Raw genomic sequence first — 13,481 nt, 5'->3', positions numbered from 1 at the left:
GGTTTATCTTCACTATTGTAATTATTCTGCGATCATCCACCACTGTTGTCTTCCATGGTCGTGCAGGTCTTTTTGCATTGTTGAGGTCACCAGTGCTTTCTTTATTTCTCAGGATGTACCAAAATGTAGATTTTGCCACTCCTAATAGTGTAGCAATTTCTCGGATGGGTTTTTTCTTATTTTGGAGATGAAGGATGGCTTGTTTCACCTGCATGCAGAGCTCCTTTGACCGCATGTTTACTTCTCAGTAAAATCTTCAAAATACAAGCACCACACCTCAAATCAACTCCAGGCCTTTTATATGCTTAATTAAAAATGAAATAATGAAGAGATTGCCCACACCTGCCCATGAAACAGCCTTTTAGGTGATTGTCCAATTACTTTTGGTCTCTTTTAAAACAGGAGCTGAAACTCTTAAACCCTTCCTCCAATTTTAATGTGGATAGCCTCAAATTAAAGCTAAAAGTCTAGACTTTATGTCCATGTCCATTATATAACTATAATTTGAATATCTTTTAGTAAACAGGTAATAAAAACAAAATTTGTGTCAGTGTCCAAATATATATGGAACTAACTATATATATATATATATATATATATATATATATATATATATATATATATATATATATATATATTATTATTATGATTATTATTTATTATTAAAGCGCCATTGATTCCATAGCGCTGTACATATGAGAAGAAGTATACATGCATAATACAGACAATTGCACTAATCATAAACCAAACGCGTTACAAACTGGTACAGAAGGAAAGAGGGCCCTGCCCGTGAGGGCTTACAATCTACATGGTATGGGAGAAGGACACAGTAGGTGCGGGTGCGGGTATATATACACCACTGGACCTTGCTATTATACTGCTGTTGGGTTCTACTACAAGCTGTGATCTGCTACCATCTTGTGCTGTATACCATTGCTGCCCCCCACCCCACTCATGGGGCCACTATTCTCACTGTTACTGCCACAGCTGCTGCCTCTGCCTCCCGTCTCTTTCATGGGGCCACTATTCTCACTGTTACTGCCAATGCTGCTGAGTGCTGACCCATCCTCCCCACTTTGTTATGGGGCCACTATTGTCCCTGTTTGGCCATGTTGACATCATTGTTCATTTTTTCTTTCTCCTTATGAGTCAGCAGAACAGAAAAAAAGGATTCTGTATTTTGAGCATCCGTAAGGCCTCTATCACACGGTCAGTATTTGGTCACTATTTGATCAGAATTTTTAAGCCAAAAGCTGGAGTGGGTCCAAAATGCAGAAGAAATGCAAATATTCCCATTACATGTTATCTCTGTTTTTGAACCATTCCTATGTTTGGCTTACAAATACTGATGCAAAATACTGTCCGTGTGACAGAAGCCATTAAAGTCCTGCATGCAGGATTTTTTTTTTCTTGTTAAAAAAACAGATTTCAGATGTAATTGGCCAAAATGGGTGCAAATTGAGTATATATGGCCTCCATCAGACGATCAGTATTTGGTCAGTATTTTCTTATCAGTATTTGATCAGAATTTGTAAGCCAACAGCAGGAGTGGGTCACACTGAGATTGGGTTACCAAGTGGGAAGAATATGTTTAGGCAGAGTGGCCTGGGTATGCCTGATTTATCGTGATTCATGGCAAAATAATTCGGAACAAATCAAATTTCTTGGCGAACTTTGACAAAGCTGCCAAATAGAACTTTTCTAAATTTCTCTCAACTCTACTTACAGCATTAGAAAAATAAAGTTATGGGTCTTTGAAATGCAATAATGAAAAAAATATATATTAAAAGATTAAAACATTCTAAAGTTATCACCTAACTACAGAATAAGCATCTGATTTGTGTGTGGGTGAGGGTCTAATTACTGAAACCTCCATCAATCACATGAACAGTGGTCCCAAATAAATAGGGCGAGAGGTTGGACATGACCAGTGCTGTCCATTCATCTCTATGGGTGTGACAAGTACAGTAATAACAAAACAGCTTGGCAAAACTCCTTAAAGTGACAAACAGGCCTGATCATTAAGTGGTTTGTTAATAATTATACATAAATATAAATTTTTTTACCACTATTTCTAGCATCAAAATAGCTTAATTCAAAACTTACCTATGAAGAGCTGACTGTAAAGCTGTAGACGTATATGTCCATCTGAGGGGGTAATGTATGTTTTTTGGGGTAAGTTGTCCACTTGAAGAGAGGCTTCTTTGATGTTTCTCTCAGCTTTCACAAAATGCCATTGACTGTCATTTAAATGAGTAGGCGAGCTTACACGAACCTCTAAGGGGCCATTTCCAACATCAAATGAAAAAACAACATCTGTTGGAGCTAAAATTAGAAATATTTTTCAGTTTATCACATTGCTAAGTTAAAATACAATTTATATGCTTTGCATTATATTATAGTCATGAATGATTGTTTAGCAAGGACAGCATCATTATCTTTAAAGCACCATTAACGCCCAGGGCGCTGTACACACAGTTGCAAGTAAATGTAAGTGAACACTTTGAAATTACCTGGATTTCTGCATGCTACTTATTTAATTGTGGTCTGATTAAGTTGTTATAGGAAACACAATGTACCTCAACTAATAGCACACAAACAGTTGCATTGATCACACTACAGAAAGATAAAATAAGTGAATCCCTGGTTACAGACTTATCTATTCTTTTCAAGACACTGGTTATTCTTTTTTTTGTAAATCTCTTTTTATTATTTCAGATTTTTTTTAAGAACATAACATTACATTTCCACATTGTAATTTAGTGTGCACAACATTATATATTCATGTTCAAGTACATTTTCAATGCAGATGTTTAACAATTACGGGAAGAAGAGGTAAGGGAATAAGGAAAAAACATAAAATTGAAAAAGGGGACAAAATAATATAAGGGTAAACGAACAGGTAGGCTCTCTGATTAAACTTAGTTAATACTCTATCATCCGTTAAGTCACGGATAACGTATAGGGTTGCTAAACACTCACTATATTGCCACTATACAATGAGTTAGGCTAGCTCATGAAAGAGCTCGACAAAATTCACACAATGAGAACTTAATCTTATTCGTGGTACAGTTACTCCTACGAGGATACCACCCCCAGCTCGTCAAGGGCTGCCACATCCCTAGCTTCCTTAGACTGTTTCCAGGGAAGCCAAGTCTTTAAATATCTGGACCTATTACCATGAATCCATCCTACCATCTCCTCCATTCTGTGTAGTTGATGCATTTTGTTGAACCACATCTTTAAATCTGGCGGGGAGGTATCTCTCCACTTTGTTGGGATAAGTAACTTAGCTGTGGCGATCATATGCGTAATTAGATCCGCTTTTGATGGCTTAAAGTTGGGGATAGGGATCCACAAAAGCACCAGCTCAGGGGTTAATGTTATATCTGTTGCACATATAGAATTTATGCTCTGTTCAACGTCTTTCCAGAATTGTTTGATTCTGGGGCACAACCACCAAATATGGATCATAGAACCTACCCCGGCCTGGCATCTCCAACACTGGTCTGTGGGTGAAAGGCCTATGGAGTGTAAATATTCAGGGGTTCTGTACCACCTGGTAATGGTTTTGTATGAGTTCTCTTGATAACGAACACAAGAGGAAAAACCTTGTGCATGGGATAAAATATAATTGGATTCAGTATCTGAGATGATCTTGCCCAGGTCTCTCTCCCATTGATGCAAATAATATGGCTTGGGAATGCTAAGATCAGATAAAAGGTTATTATATGTAACTGAAAGTGACTTTTTTAAAATAGTGGGTAGAGCCGTAAAATTTTCGAGCCATGTGGGTTCCAAAAACGTTTGACCCGAACCTTTCATATATTTCTTGCATATATTTTTATAGTCCCAGCTATGTATTAGGGCAGGACGTCCTCTGTCCAATTTGTGATATGTTTCCTCTAATGACAAAAAGCGATTATTTTCTATAACTTCACCTATCCTCACATCTCCCCATGAATGCCACCAGCTCTTATCATCTCCTCCCATTTTATCTACCAGATAAGGAAGGACATCTAGCGGAGCAATTTTGGAGATCAACTTTCCTCTTATTAAAGCCCTCTTAGAGTTACGATAACAGATCAGCATACTCTTTGTCAGCGTACACATTTCTCGACAGAGAGAAAGAGGGGCCTCTGGAAGCCACATTAGTGCATGCCTATGTGTACCTAAAAGAATCCTCTCTATGTCTAGAAAGGGAGCTTGTAGTTTCTCATTCGCTAAAAGTGCCCATCTAGCTAAGTGGATAGCTTTATTATAAAGAGACATATCTGGTAACGATACGCCACCTTTGTGCTTCTTCTGTGAGAGAAGCGAGTAAGCCAATCTAGGCCGTCTCGAATTCCACAAAAATGAAGTAAATGTTCTCCTAATTTGTGTTAGAAAGGAGGTAGGTATATGTAACGGAAGGGCTTGGAACACATACAAAAATTGGGGTAGGACAAACGTGGCCAGCAAGTTCTTCCTACCAAACCAAGACATGTACGGTACCTTTAATGAAGAAATGAAGGATTTGGCTTTTGTAAGTAGCGGAGTATAATTCAATTTGAATAGCAGATTCAAATCTGTCGGGATGTTAACCCCCAGAAATTTGATTGCTGTTGTTGGCCATTTGAACAGTGATGCGCGTTGGAGAGTGTCCAGAATCCTATTTGGGATATTAACTTGTAAGGCTTCCGATTTGGAAAAGTTAATTTTAAAATTAGAGACTAAACTATATTGGTCAAATAAGGACATGACTGGGGGAAGGGCTTCTTCGGGGTTTGAAATGACAATTAACAGGTCGTCTGCAAAGGCTGCAGTTCTATGCTGGTATTGACCCAGAGAAACACCCTGAATTTTGTCAGACTGTCGGATCTTAAGGAGGAACATCTCCAAACACAAAATAAAGAGGGTGGGCGAGAGGGGGCAACCTTGCCTAGTTCCATTCCTGATGGGGAAGGCATCCGACAGGGCACCATTAACCAAAACCTGTGCCATAGGACAGGAATATAATGAAAAAATAGCTGAGACAAATGTAGGAGGAAAACCAAATTTCAATAAAGAGGCTCTCATGAAATCCCAGCTAACCCTGTCGAATGCCTTCTCCGCATCGGTTCCCAGTAGCAGCAAAGGTGTTTTCTTAACATGGGCGTTATGAATCAAGTGGATCACTCTACAGATATTGTGTTTTCCCTCCCTCCCAGGTACAAACCCTACTTGTTCAGGATCTATGAGTCTATTTAGCATGGGGGAAATTCTAGATGCTAACAACTTGGACCACCATTTCAAGTCGCAGTTGAGAAGGGATATAGGTCTGTAGCTCCCACAGTCCTCCGGGTCCTTTCCTTCTTTATGTAGGATGGTGATATGCGCCCTCAAGGCCTGGGGAGCCAGAGACAACCCTCCCAGCAACGAGTTGCAAAGATCTGTAAAGTGAGGGAGTAAAATCCTTTTAAATTTTTTAAAATAAATAATAGGGAGCCCGTCTGGACCAGGGCTCTTCCCTATGGGGATAGAATTGAGGACTTTCTCTACTTCTGTTGTGGAGAAGGGTCTGAGGAGGCTTTCCTTTTCCTCTTCTGATAACGAGGGTGCCCTAATCGAGGCAAGAAATTCCTCAATCAGGGAGGCCCTCGTTTTGTCACCCGCCCCCGCAGGTATCTCTGGTGCTGGCAGGTTGTAAAGTTTAGAGTAAAATGTCTGAAAGGCCTTAGCTATGAGAGGGGTCGAGGTCGTCCTTAGTGTTGGACTAGACTTTATTGAGGAGACAAAGGTTTTTTCCCTTCTTTTTTTAATTAAGTAAGACATCATCTTATTTCCCTTGTCTCCATGTTCATATATTCTACTTTTCAGATTCATCAGTGATTTGGCTCCCTTAATATTAAGAAGATCCTTAACTTTACATCTAAGTGTAACCAAGGCCTCTTTATGTGATTCAGAGTGTGTTAGTTTGTGTAATTTCTCCTGTGTTTGAATCTGGGAAAGTAGGGACATCAATTCCTTTGTAGATTTCTTCTTAATATATGAACCTAGTCCTATCAATTCCCCCCTTATATACGCCTTATGGGCCTCCCATAACATTGGGAGAGAGATCTCCGGGGTGGCATTGGTTTTAAAATAGTTGTCTAATTTATCTGCCAAAGTGTCCACATGAGATTTTGACTCTAGAAGTGTGGTGTTCAACCTCCATGACCAAGCTCTATGTGGGAGACATTGGAGAGAAAGCGACATTACTACGGGTGCATGATCTGAAATCACTATATTCCCAATTTCCACATTTTTCACACAGGTTAAATATGCATCAGGCAAGAAAAGATAATCTATCCTACTGTATGAATTATGGACATGGGAAAAATATGTGAAATCTTTTTCTGATGGATGAATGGTCCTCCAAATGTCCAACAGACGCAATTCTGCTAATGACATCATTAGTTTCCCCATTTGTTTCTTAGTGATGTTATGAGATTTTGGTGTACTGATGTCCAATGAAACATTAAAGTCCCCCCCACTACTAACATACCTTCTGAAAATTCCTTAATTTTCTTAAGGGCCTTAGTCAACCAGGGAATTTGGCCTGTATTAGGAGAGTATATGTTGGCTATTGTAATTTTAAAATTAAAGATGGTACCTTGAATAATAAGCATGCGTCCCCCTGGATCAATAAAGGATTTAATCAATTTAAATGGAATAGAGGAGCTTATGGCGATGGATACCCCTCTAGAAGCAGATGAGTGTGTTGCATGGAACCACTGCGAATACTTTGTCGTGGGAAGTGTGGGAATATGATCATGGCGAAAGTGGGTTTCTTGCCAAAGGACAATGTCTGCTTTTTTGTTTAAGAGTAAGTTAAATATCTGACGTCTCTTTTGAGGGATGTTAATTCCGTTCACATTATGTGACAATATGTTTAAGTTAGCCATACCTCAATGAAGACGTGAGTATTGAGCTTTCAAGAGCCTTAAACAGGTAAAGAACTGGGGAAAAACACATTATACAGTGAATCATAATTGTGAACAAACACTTGTCAACTGACTTTGAAATAAGCAGTAAAGGAGTTAACGGCGTTCCACCCGGCCCCAACCCACCACCCCCACCAAATGGGTAGGAAGGGTAGGCCAGGCCCAGCGCAACACCCCAACTCTGCCCGGAAGGGAGGAAAGCCTTTGACATCAAGACTAACTGCCCTATTATAAACAAAATGTTTAACACCTTATTGTGTAACGGGTGGGAAACCTATAATGTTGTCTAAGCAACAAATTATGACAATATATGATCCCCAAGTGGTGAAAAGGCATTAATAACTGCACTATAATCTTTCACTCAGAGGAGGCACTGAATATTTCTCTACTATGTAGAGGTAACATCATATCAGCAATACAGCATAAACTCATGCCCTCTGGTGTTGATAATGCGTATCATCTAACCACTTCCAACTTTCAAGCACCCTCTATTATGGTGTTAGAGTGCTCCTACAAAGTACTGCTGTGAGGAAAGAAGCAAAAAAGGAGAAAAACAGTTCCCATGAAATTTCATGATGTCTTCCTGTTCTTTGGTGATTTCGGCTTTCTTACCACCTGCCATGTAGGAATCTCTGGCAGGTCAGGCAAGCCTAGATCTTCTGGGACTGGCATCCACGGTTGAACTTCCACAGGAGCTATACCTAGCTTATCCCAAGCATCAGTTAAGTCTTGCGGTGTTCTGATGATGATCTGTCGGCCCTCTTTGAAGGTCGCAAGGCCAAATGGAAATAGCCATCTCACTGGCAACTTGTGGGCTCTAAGAGCTTCTGTAACTGGCTTCAACGCTCTGCGTTTAGCCAAGGTACTAGATGCTAGGTCCTGAAAAAATTGGATGCGCGCTCCATTGTATGAAATATTCTTGGCTTCTCTTGCGGCTCTTAATAAGGAGGCAGTGTCCAGAAAATTTAGCAATCCGCATACAATATCTCTGGGTGGGCCGTTCTCCTGTGGCTTAGGCCTTAGGGCTCTGTGGGCCCTCTCAATTATTATCTGCGCAGCCCTGTCTTCCCCCACAAGTGAGGCAAATATGGCGGTGACCGCTGCTGTGATTTCTCCAGGAGGGACATCCTCCGGTACCCCTCTTATGCGGATATTTTTCCGCCTATTTCTATTTTCCTGGTCTTCCAGGTGCAGGATCGTTGAGGTAAGTAACGCATTATGGCCTTGTATGGCCTTTTTAACAGCCTCTCCGTGCTGAATTATGGCCGCCTGCGTTTCCTCCAAAGATACAACACGTCCCCCAATCTGTTTAACCTCCGTCTTGATATCAGAAATGTCTCTGTGCAGGGGTTGCAGCGCCTTATAAAGCGTCTTCTTAAAGAAGGCTCTAGACAGGGGTAGATCTGCAGGCTCTGTACCTTCTGACATAGCACAGGAACTTTCACCATCGGAGTCTTCTGGTGGCACGGCGGCTCCGGCTCCCTCCGGCGCCATCTTAGATCTGTGGGCCGGCGAGAAACTCCGTTTTTTGAGAAAACGATCCATTTCTGATTGCGTTCGGCACGATTTTTGAGTGCCCTGTACTGTATCGCTCCTTTCTTTGTTAGTTTTCACCATCTTAGGGGCTTCTGTCACCCGTTAAACCGAAGCTGCAGCAGCGTCTGTGTGGAGCTCTGAGATCAAGCTTCCATCTCGGCTCGCGGCTAGCTCCGCCCCTAAGACACTGGTTATTCTGAATCATGTCTCCGAGTAAACATCTTTCAGAAAACATCAGAACTTGTGCTATAGGGATGCATGAAGCAGCAAAAGGCTACAAAATCAATGCTAACCACCAAGATCTACATCAATTGACCTTTAGATAAATAATTCACAAATGGAGACAATTCAGGACTGTTGCTGCTGACCCTAGGAGTAATTGTCCTGCTAAGATCTCAATGGGTAATCTTGAAAGAGGCGAGAAAAACATAAGGTAAGAGCAGAAAGGAAGGGAAGGAAATTCAGTGATACATGACAATGATCCAAGAAGATTTGTTATTTGAGAAGGCCAAGTCAGAATTCTAACCTTCACCCTATCACAATACTATAGCATGACCTTAAGAAGGCTGTGTATGCAAGGATCCCAGACATTTTGGCAAACTATTTGCGGAGAGGAATGGTACGAAATTCCTCGTCCACTCTGTACACATCTATATATATATATATAATTGGAAACATAAGGTCATGCTTTTGTTGATTCACATTTTTGAAGGTAATATATTAAAAGATTTTGTTGCCTTAATGAGGGATTTTGGGCTTTCAAAGAGGAACTTTTACAAATACACAGTATTTGTAGCTTGGGAGAGCGATAGGCTTATCATGTTCTCCAGATCGGTATAGGAGGGTGAAGTATTGAGTAAAATAATTTTAGATAGGAGAACAAGGGCTACTCTAGCTAGGATATATAAGGTGTTACAGAAGGCTAAACAGGCCAATGTTAATGTGGGTTCTAGGGTACAAAGTGAAATTGAGGTTGGTACAAAGGAGGGTAAGGTCTGGTAGAATGTATTGAGAAGTCCCTTGGCGGTCTCGTTGTTTGCCTCAGATAGAGTCTCTCAATTCTTTATATTGCATAGACTACATTGTTCACCTGTCCTTGTTAAAAGAATGGTGTTACTAAAGACAGATAACACTCCCAGGTGCAAAAAAGAACATGCAGGATTAATACATTTATTTTGGAGTTGTCTGAGATTGTTTAGATATTGGTCAAAAATAGTAATATTAATAAAGTGGTATGGATAGATAATATTAACCCCTTAAGGACTCGGCCCTATTTCACCTTAAGGACTTGGCCATTTTTTGCAAATCTGACCACTGTCACTTTAAGTGCTGATAACTTTAAAACGCTTTGACTTACCCAGGCCGTTCTGAGATTGTTTTTTCGTCACATATTGTACTTCATGACACTGCTAAAATTGGGTCAAAAAAGTTAATTTTTTTGCATAAAAAAATACAGTTTTTACCAAAAATTTTGAAAAATTAGCAAATTTCAAACTTTCAGTTTCTCTACTTCTGTAATACATAGTAATACCCCCAAAAATTGTGATGATTTTACATTCCCCATATGTCTACTTCATGTTTGTAGCATTTTGGGAATGATATTTTATTTTTTGGGGATGTTACAAGGCTTAGAAGTTTAGAAGCAAATTTTGAAATTTTCTGAAATCTTCAAAATCCCACTTTTTATGGACCAGTTCAGGTTTGAGGTCATATTGTGAGGCTTAGATAATAGAAACCTCCCAAAAATGACCCCATTCTAGAAACTACACCCCTCAAGGTATTCAAAACTGTTTTTTCAAACTTTATTAACCCTTTAGGTCTTCCACAAGAGTTAATGGCAGATGGAGAAACAATTTTGAAATTTATATTTTTTGGAAAATTTTCCAATATAATCAATTTTTTCCAGTAGTAAAACAAGGGTTAACTGCCTAACAAAACTCAAAATGGGTTGCCCCGATTCTGTAGTTTGCAGAAACACCCCATATGTGGTCGTAAACTACTGTTTGGCCGAACGGGAGCACATAGAAGGAGGGGAACACCATATGGGTTTTGGAAGGCAGATTTTGCAGGACTGGTTTTGTTTATACCATGTCCCATTTGAAGCCCCCTGTTGCACCCCTAGAATAGAAATTTCAAAAAAGTGACTCCATCTAAGAAAGTACACCCCTCAAGGTATTCAAAACTGGGTTTACAAACTTTGTTAACCCTTTAGGTGTTCCACAAGAGTTGATGGCAGATGGAGAAACAATTTTGAAATTTCTATTTTTTGGAAAATTTTCCAATATAATCAATTTTTTCCAGGAGTAAAACAAGGGTTAACTGCCAAACAAAACTCAAAATGGGTTGCCCTGATTCTGTAGTTTGCAGAAACACCCCATATGTGGTCGTAAACTACTGTTTGGCCGAACGGGAGCACATAGAAGGAGGGGAACACCATATGGGTTTTGGAAGGCAGATTTTGCAGGACTGGTTTTGTTTATACCATGTCCCATTTGAAGCCCCCTGTTGCACCCCTAGAATAGAAATTTCAAAAAAGTGACTCCATCTAAGAAAGTACACCCCTCAAGGTATTCAAAACTGGGTTTACAAACTTTGTTAACCCTTTAGGTGTTCCACAAGAGTTGATGGCAGATGGAGAAACAATTTAGAAATTTCTATTTTTTGGAAAATTTTCCAATATAATCAATTTTTTCCAGGAGTAAAACAAGGGTTAACTGCCAAACAAAACTCAAAATGGGTTGCCCTGATTCTGTAGTTTGCAGAAACACCCCATATGTGGTCGTAAACTACTGTTTGGCCGAACGGGAGCACATAGAAGGAGGGGAACACCATATGGGTTTTGGAAGGCAGATTTTGCAGGACTGGTTTTGTTTATACCATGTCCCATTTGAAGCCCCCTGTTGCACCCCTAGAATAGAAATTTCAAAAAAGTGACTCCATCTAAGAAAGTACACCCCTCAAGGTATTCAAAACTGGGTTTACAAACTTTGTTAACCCTTTAGGTGTTCCACAAGAGTTGATGGCAGATGGAGAAACAATTTTGAAATTTCTATTTTTTGGAAAATTTTCCAATATAATCAATTTTTTCCAGGAGTAAAACAAGGGTTAACTGCCAAACAAAACTCAAAATGGGTTGCCCCGATTCTGTAGTTTGCAGAAACACCCCATATGTGGTCGTAAACTACTGTTTGGCCGAACGGGAGCACATGGAAGGAGGGGAACACCATATGGGTTTTGGAAGGCAGATTTTGCAGGACTGGTTTTGTTTATACCATGTCCCATTTGAAGCCCCCTGTTGCACCCCTAGAATAGAAATTTCAAAAAAGTGACTCCATCTAAGAAAGTACACCCCTCAAGGTATTCAAAACTGGGTTTACAAACTTTGTTAACCCTTTAGGTGTTCCACAAGAGTTGATGGCAGATGGAGAAACAATTTTGAAATTTCTATTTTTTGGAAAATTTTCCAAAATAATCAATTTTTTCCAGGAGTAAAACAAGGGTTAACTGCCAAACAAAACTCAAAATGGGTTGCCCCGATTCTGTAGTTTGCAGAAACACCCCATATGTGGTCGTAAACTACTATTTGGCTAAACGGCAGGACATAGAAGAAGGGGAACGTCATATGGTTTTTGGAAGGCAGATTTTGCTGGACTGGTTTATTTACACCATGTACCCTTTCAAGCCCCCTGATGCACCCCTAGAGTAGAAACTCCACAAAAGTGACCCCATCTAGGAAACTACGGGATAAGGTGGTTGTTGTTTTGGGACTATTTTAGGGGTAAATATGATTTTTGGTTGCTCTATATTACTCTTTTTTGAGGCAATGTAACAAAAAAAAAATTCTAAAATTGTTTCTACATTCGCTATTTAGTTTTGTGGAACACCTAAAGGGTTAACATAGTTTGTAAAGTAACTTTTGAATACCTTGAGGGGTGTAGTTTCTTAGATGGGGTCACTTTTTTGGAGTTTCTAGTCTAGGCTACATCAGGGGGGGCTTCTAATGGGACATGGTGTCAAAAAAAAAACTGTCCATCAAAATCTGCCTTCTAGAAACCATATGGAGTTCCCTTCGTTCTATGCCCTGCCGTGCGGCTATATAGCCATTTACGACCACATATGGGGTGTTTCTGCAAACTACAGAATCAGGGCCATAAATATTGAGTTTTGTTTGGCGGTTAACCCTTGCTTTATTACCGGCAAAAAGGATTCAAATGGAAATTTTGCCCAAAAATGAGTGTTTTGGCACCGTTTTTATTTTATATTTTTAACACCGTTCATCCGAGGCGTTTGGGCAAAAGTTATTTTTATAGCGACGACTTTTACGCACGCGACGATGCCCAATATGTATGGTTCTCAGACTTTGGAGACACTAAGCAGGCATCCTAAAAACTGCGGCCCTCCAGATGTTGTAAAACTACAATTCCCACCATGCCCTGCTGATGGCTGTAGGTTGTCTGGGCATGCTGGGAGTTATAGTTTTACAACATCTGGAGGGCCGCAGTTTGAGGATGCCTGCACTAAAACTAATATTTTTTTGGGAAAAAAAAAATGTTTCCGTATCTCCAAAGTCTGAGAGCCATAGTTTTTTATGTTCTCTAGTGGACTGTTGGGGATTATAAAAATTTAGTACTCCATGGAAGTGTGATACTCCCTGAAGCAATCGATAACGCAGAGGCCCGGATGATCGGGGCAAGTGTCGCACTGAGTGGTGGTGTCCTTCCGTATCCCCCTCCTGCGACACACTCTGCACTTTTTTTGGGTTCGTCCCTTCTTTCCAGTATGGGGGACCACACCTGGAAAGTGTTGGCCAGGGACGATCCGGGCGCCTCCAATTCCCGAGGTACTCCGGCCTGCTCTTTCCCGGTCCGAAAAGATCAGGTCCTTGAGGACTGCCTCATAGAATTGGAGGAATGTCCCTGTGCTGCCAGCGCTTCGGGATAGTACAAAAGAGTTGTACATGGCAACCTGCACCAAGTAGACCGCAACTTTTTTGTACCATGC

The 13,481-nt window shown here is 40.3% G+C and overlaps 1 protein-coding gene across 4 annotated transcripts in view; it reads right to left on the bottom strand.

Moving 5' to 3' along the window:
• LOC120989087 (contactin-associated protein-like 4) overlaps window positions 1-13,481 on the bottom strand; it is a 434,442-nt gene that overhangs the window by 167,279 nt on the left and 253,682 nt on the right. For all 4 annotated transcript variants that reach the window (XM_040416967.1, XM_040416966.1, XM_040416969.1 and 1 more), the window contains one exon: window positions 2,107-2,325. In XM_040416967.1, the coding sequence (XP_040272901.1) occupies window positions 2,107-2,325 (219 nt within the window). The remainder of the gene's footprint in view (window positions 1-2,106; window positions 2,326-13,481) is intronic.

This window comes from Bufo bufo, chromosome 2, assembly GCF_905171765.1.
Source record: "Bufo bufo chromosome 2, aBufBuf1.1, whole genome shotgun sequence".
Classification (NCBI taxonomy): domain Eukaryota; kingdom Metazoa; phylum Chordata; class Amphibia; order Anura; family Bufonidae; genus Bufo; species Bufo bufo.
This window is presented reverse-complemented; position numbering and strand designations above follow the sequence as displayed.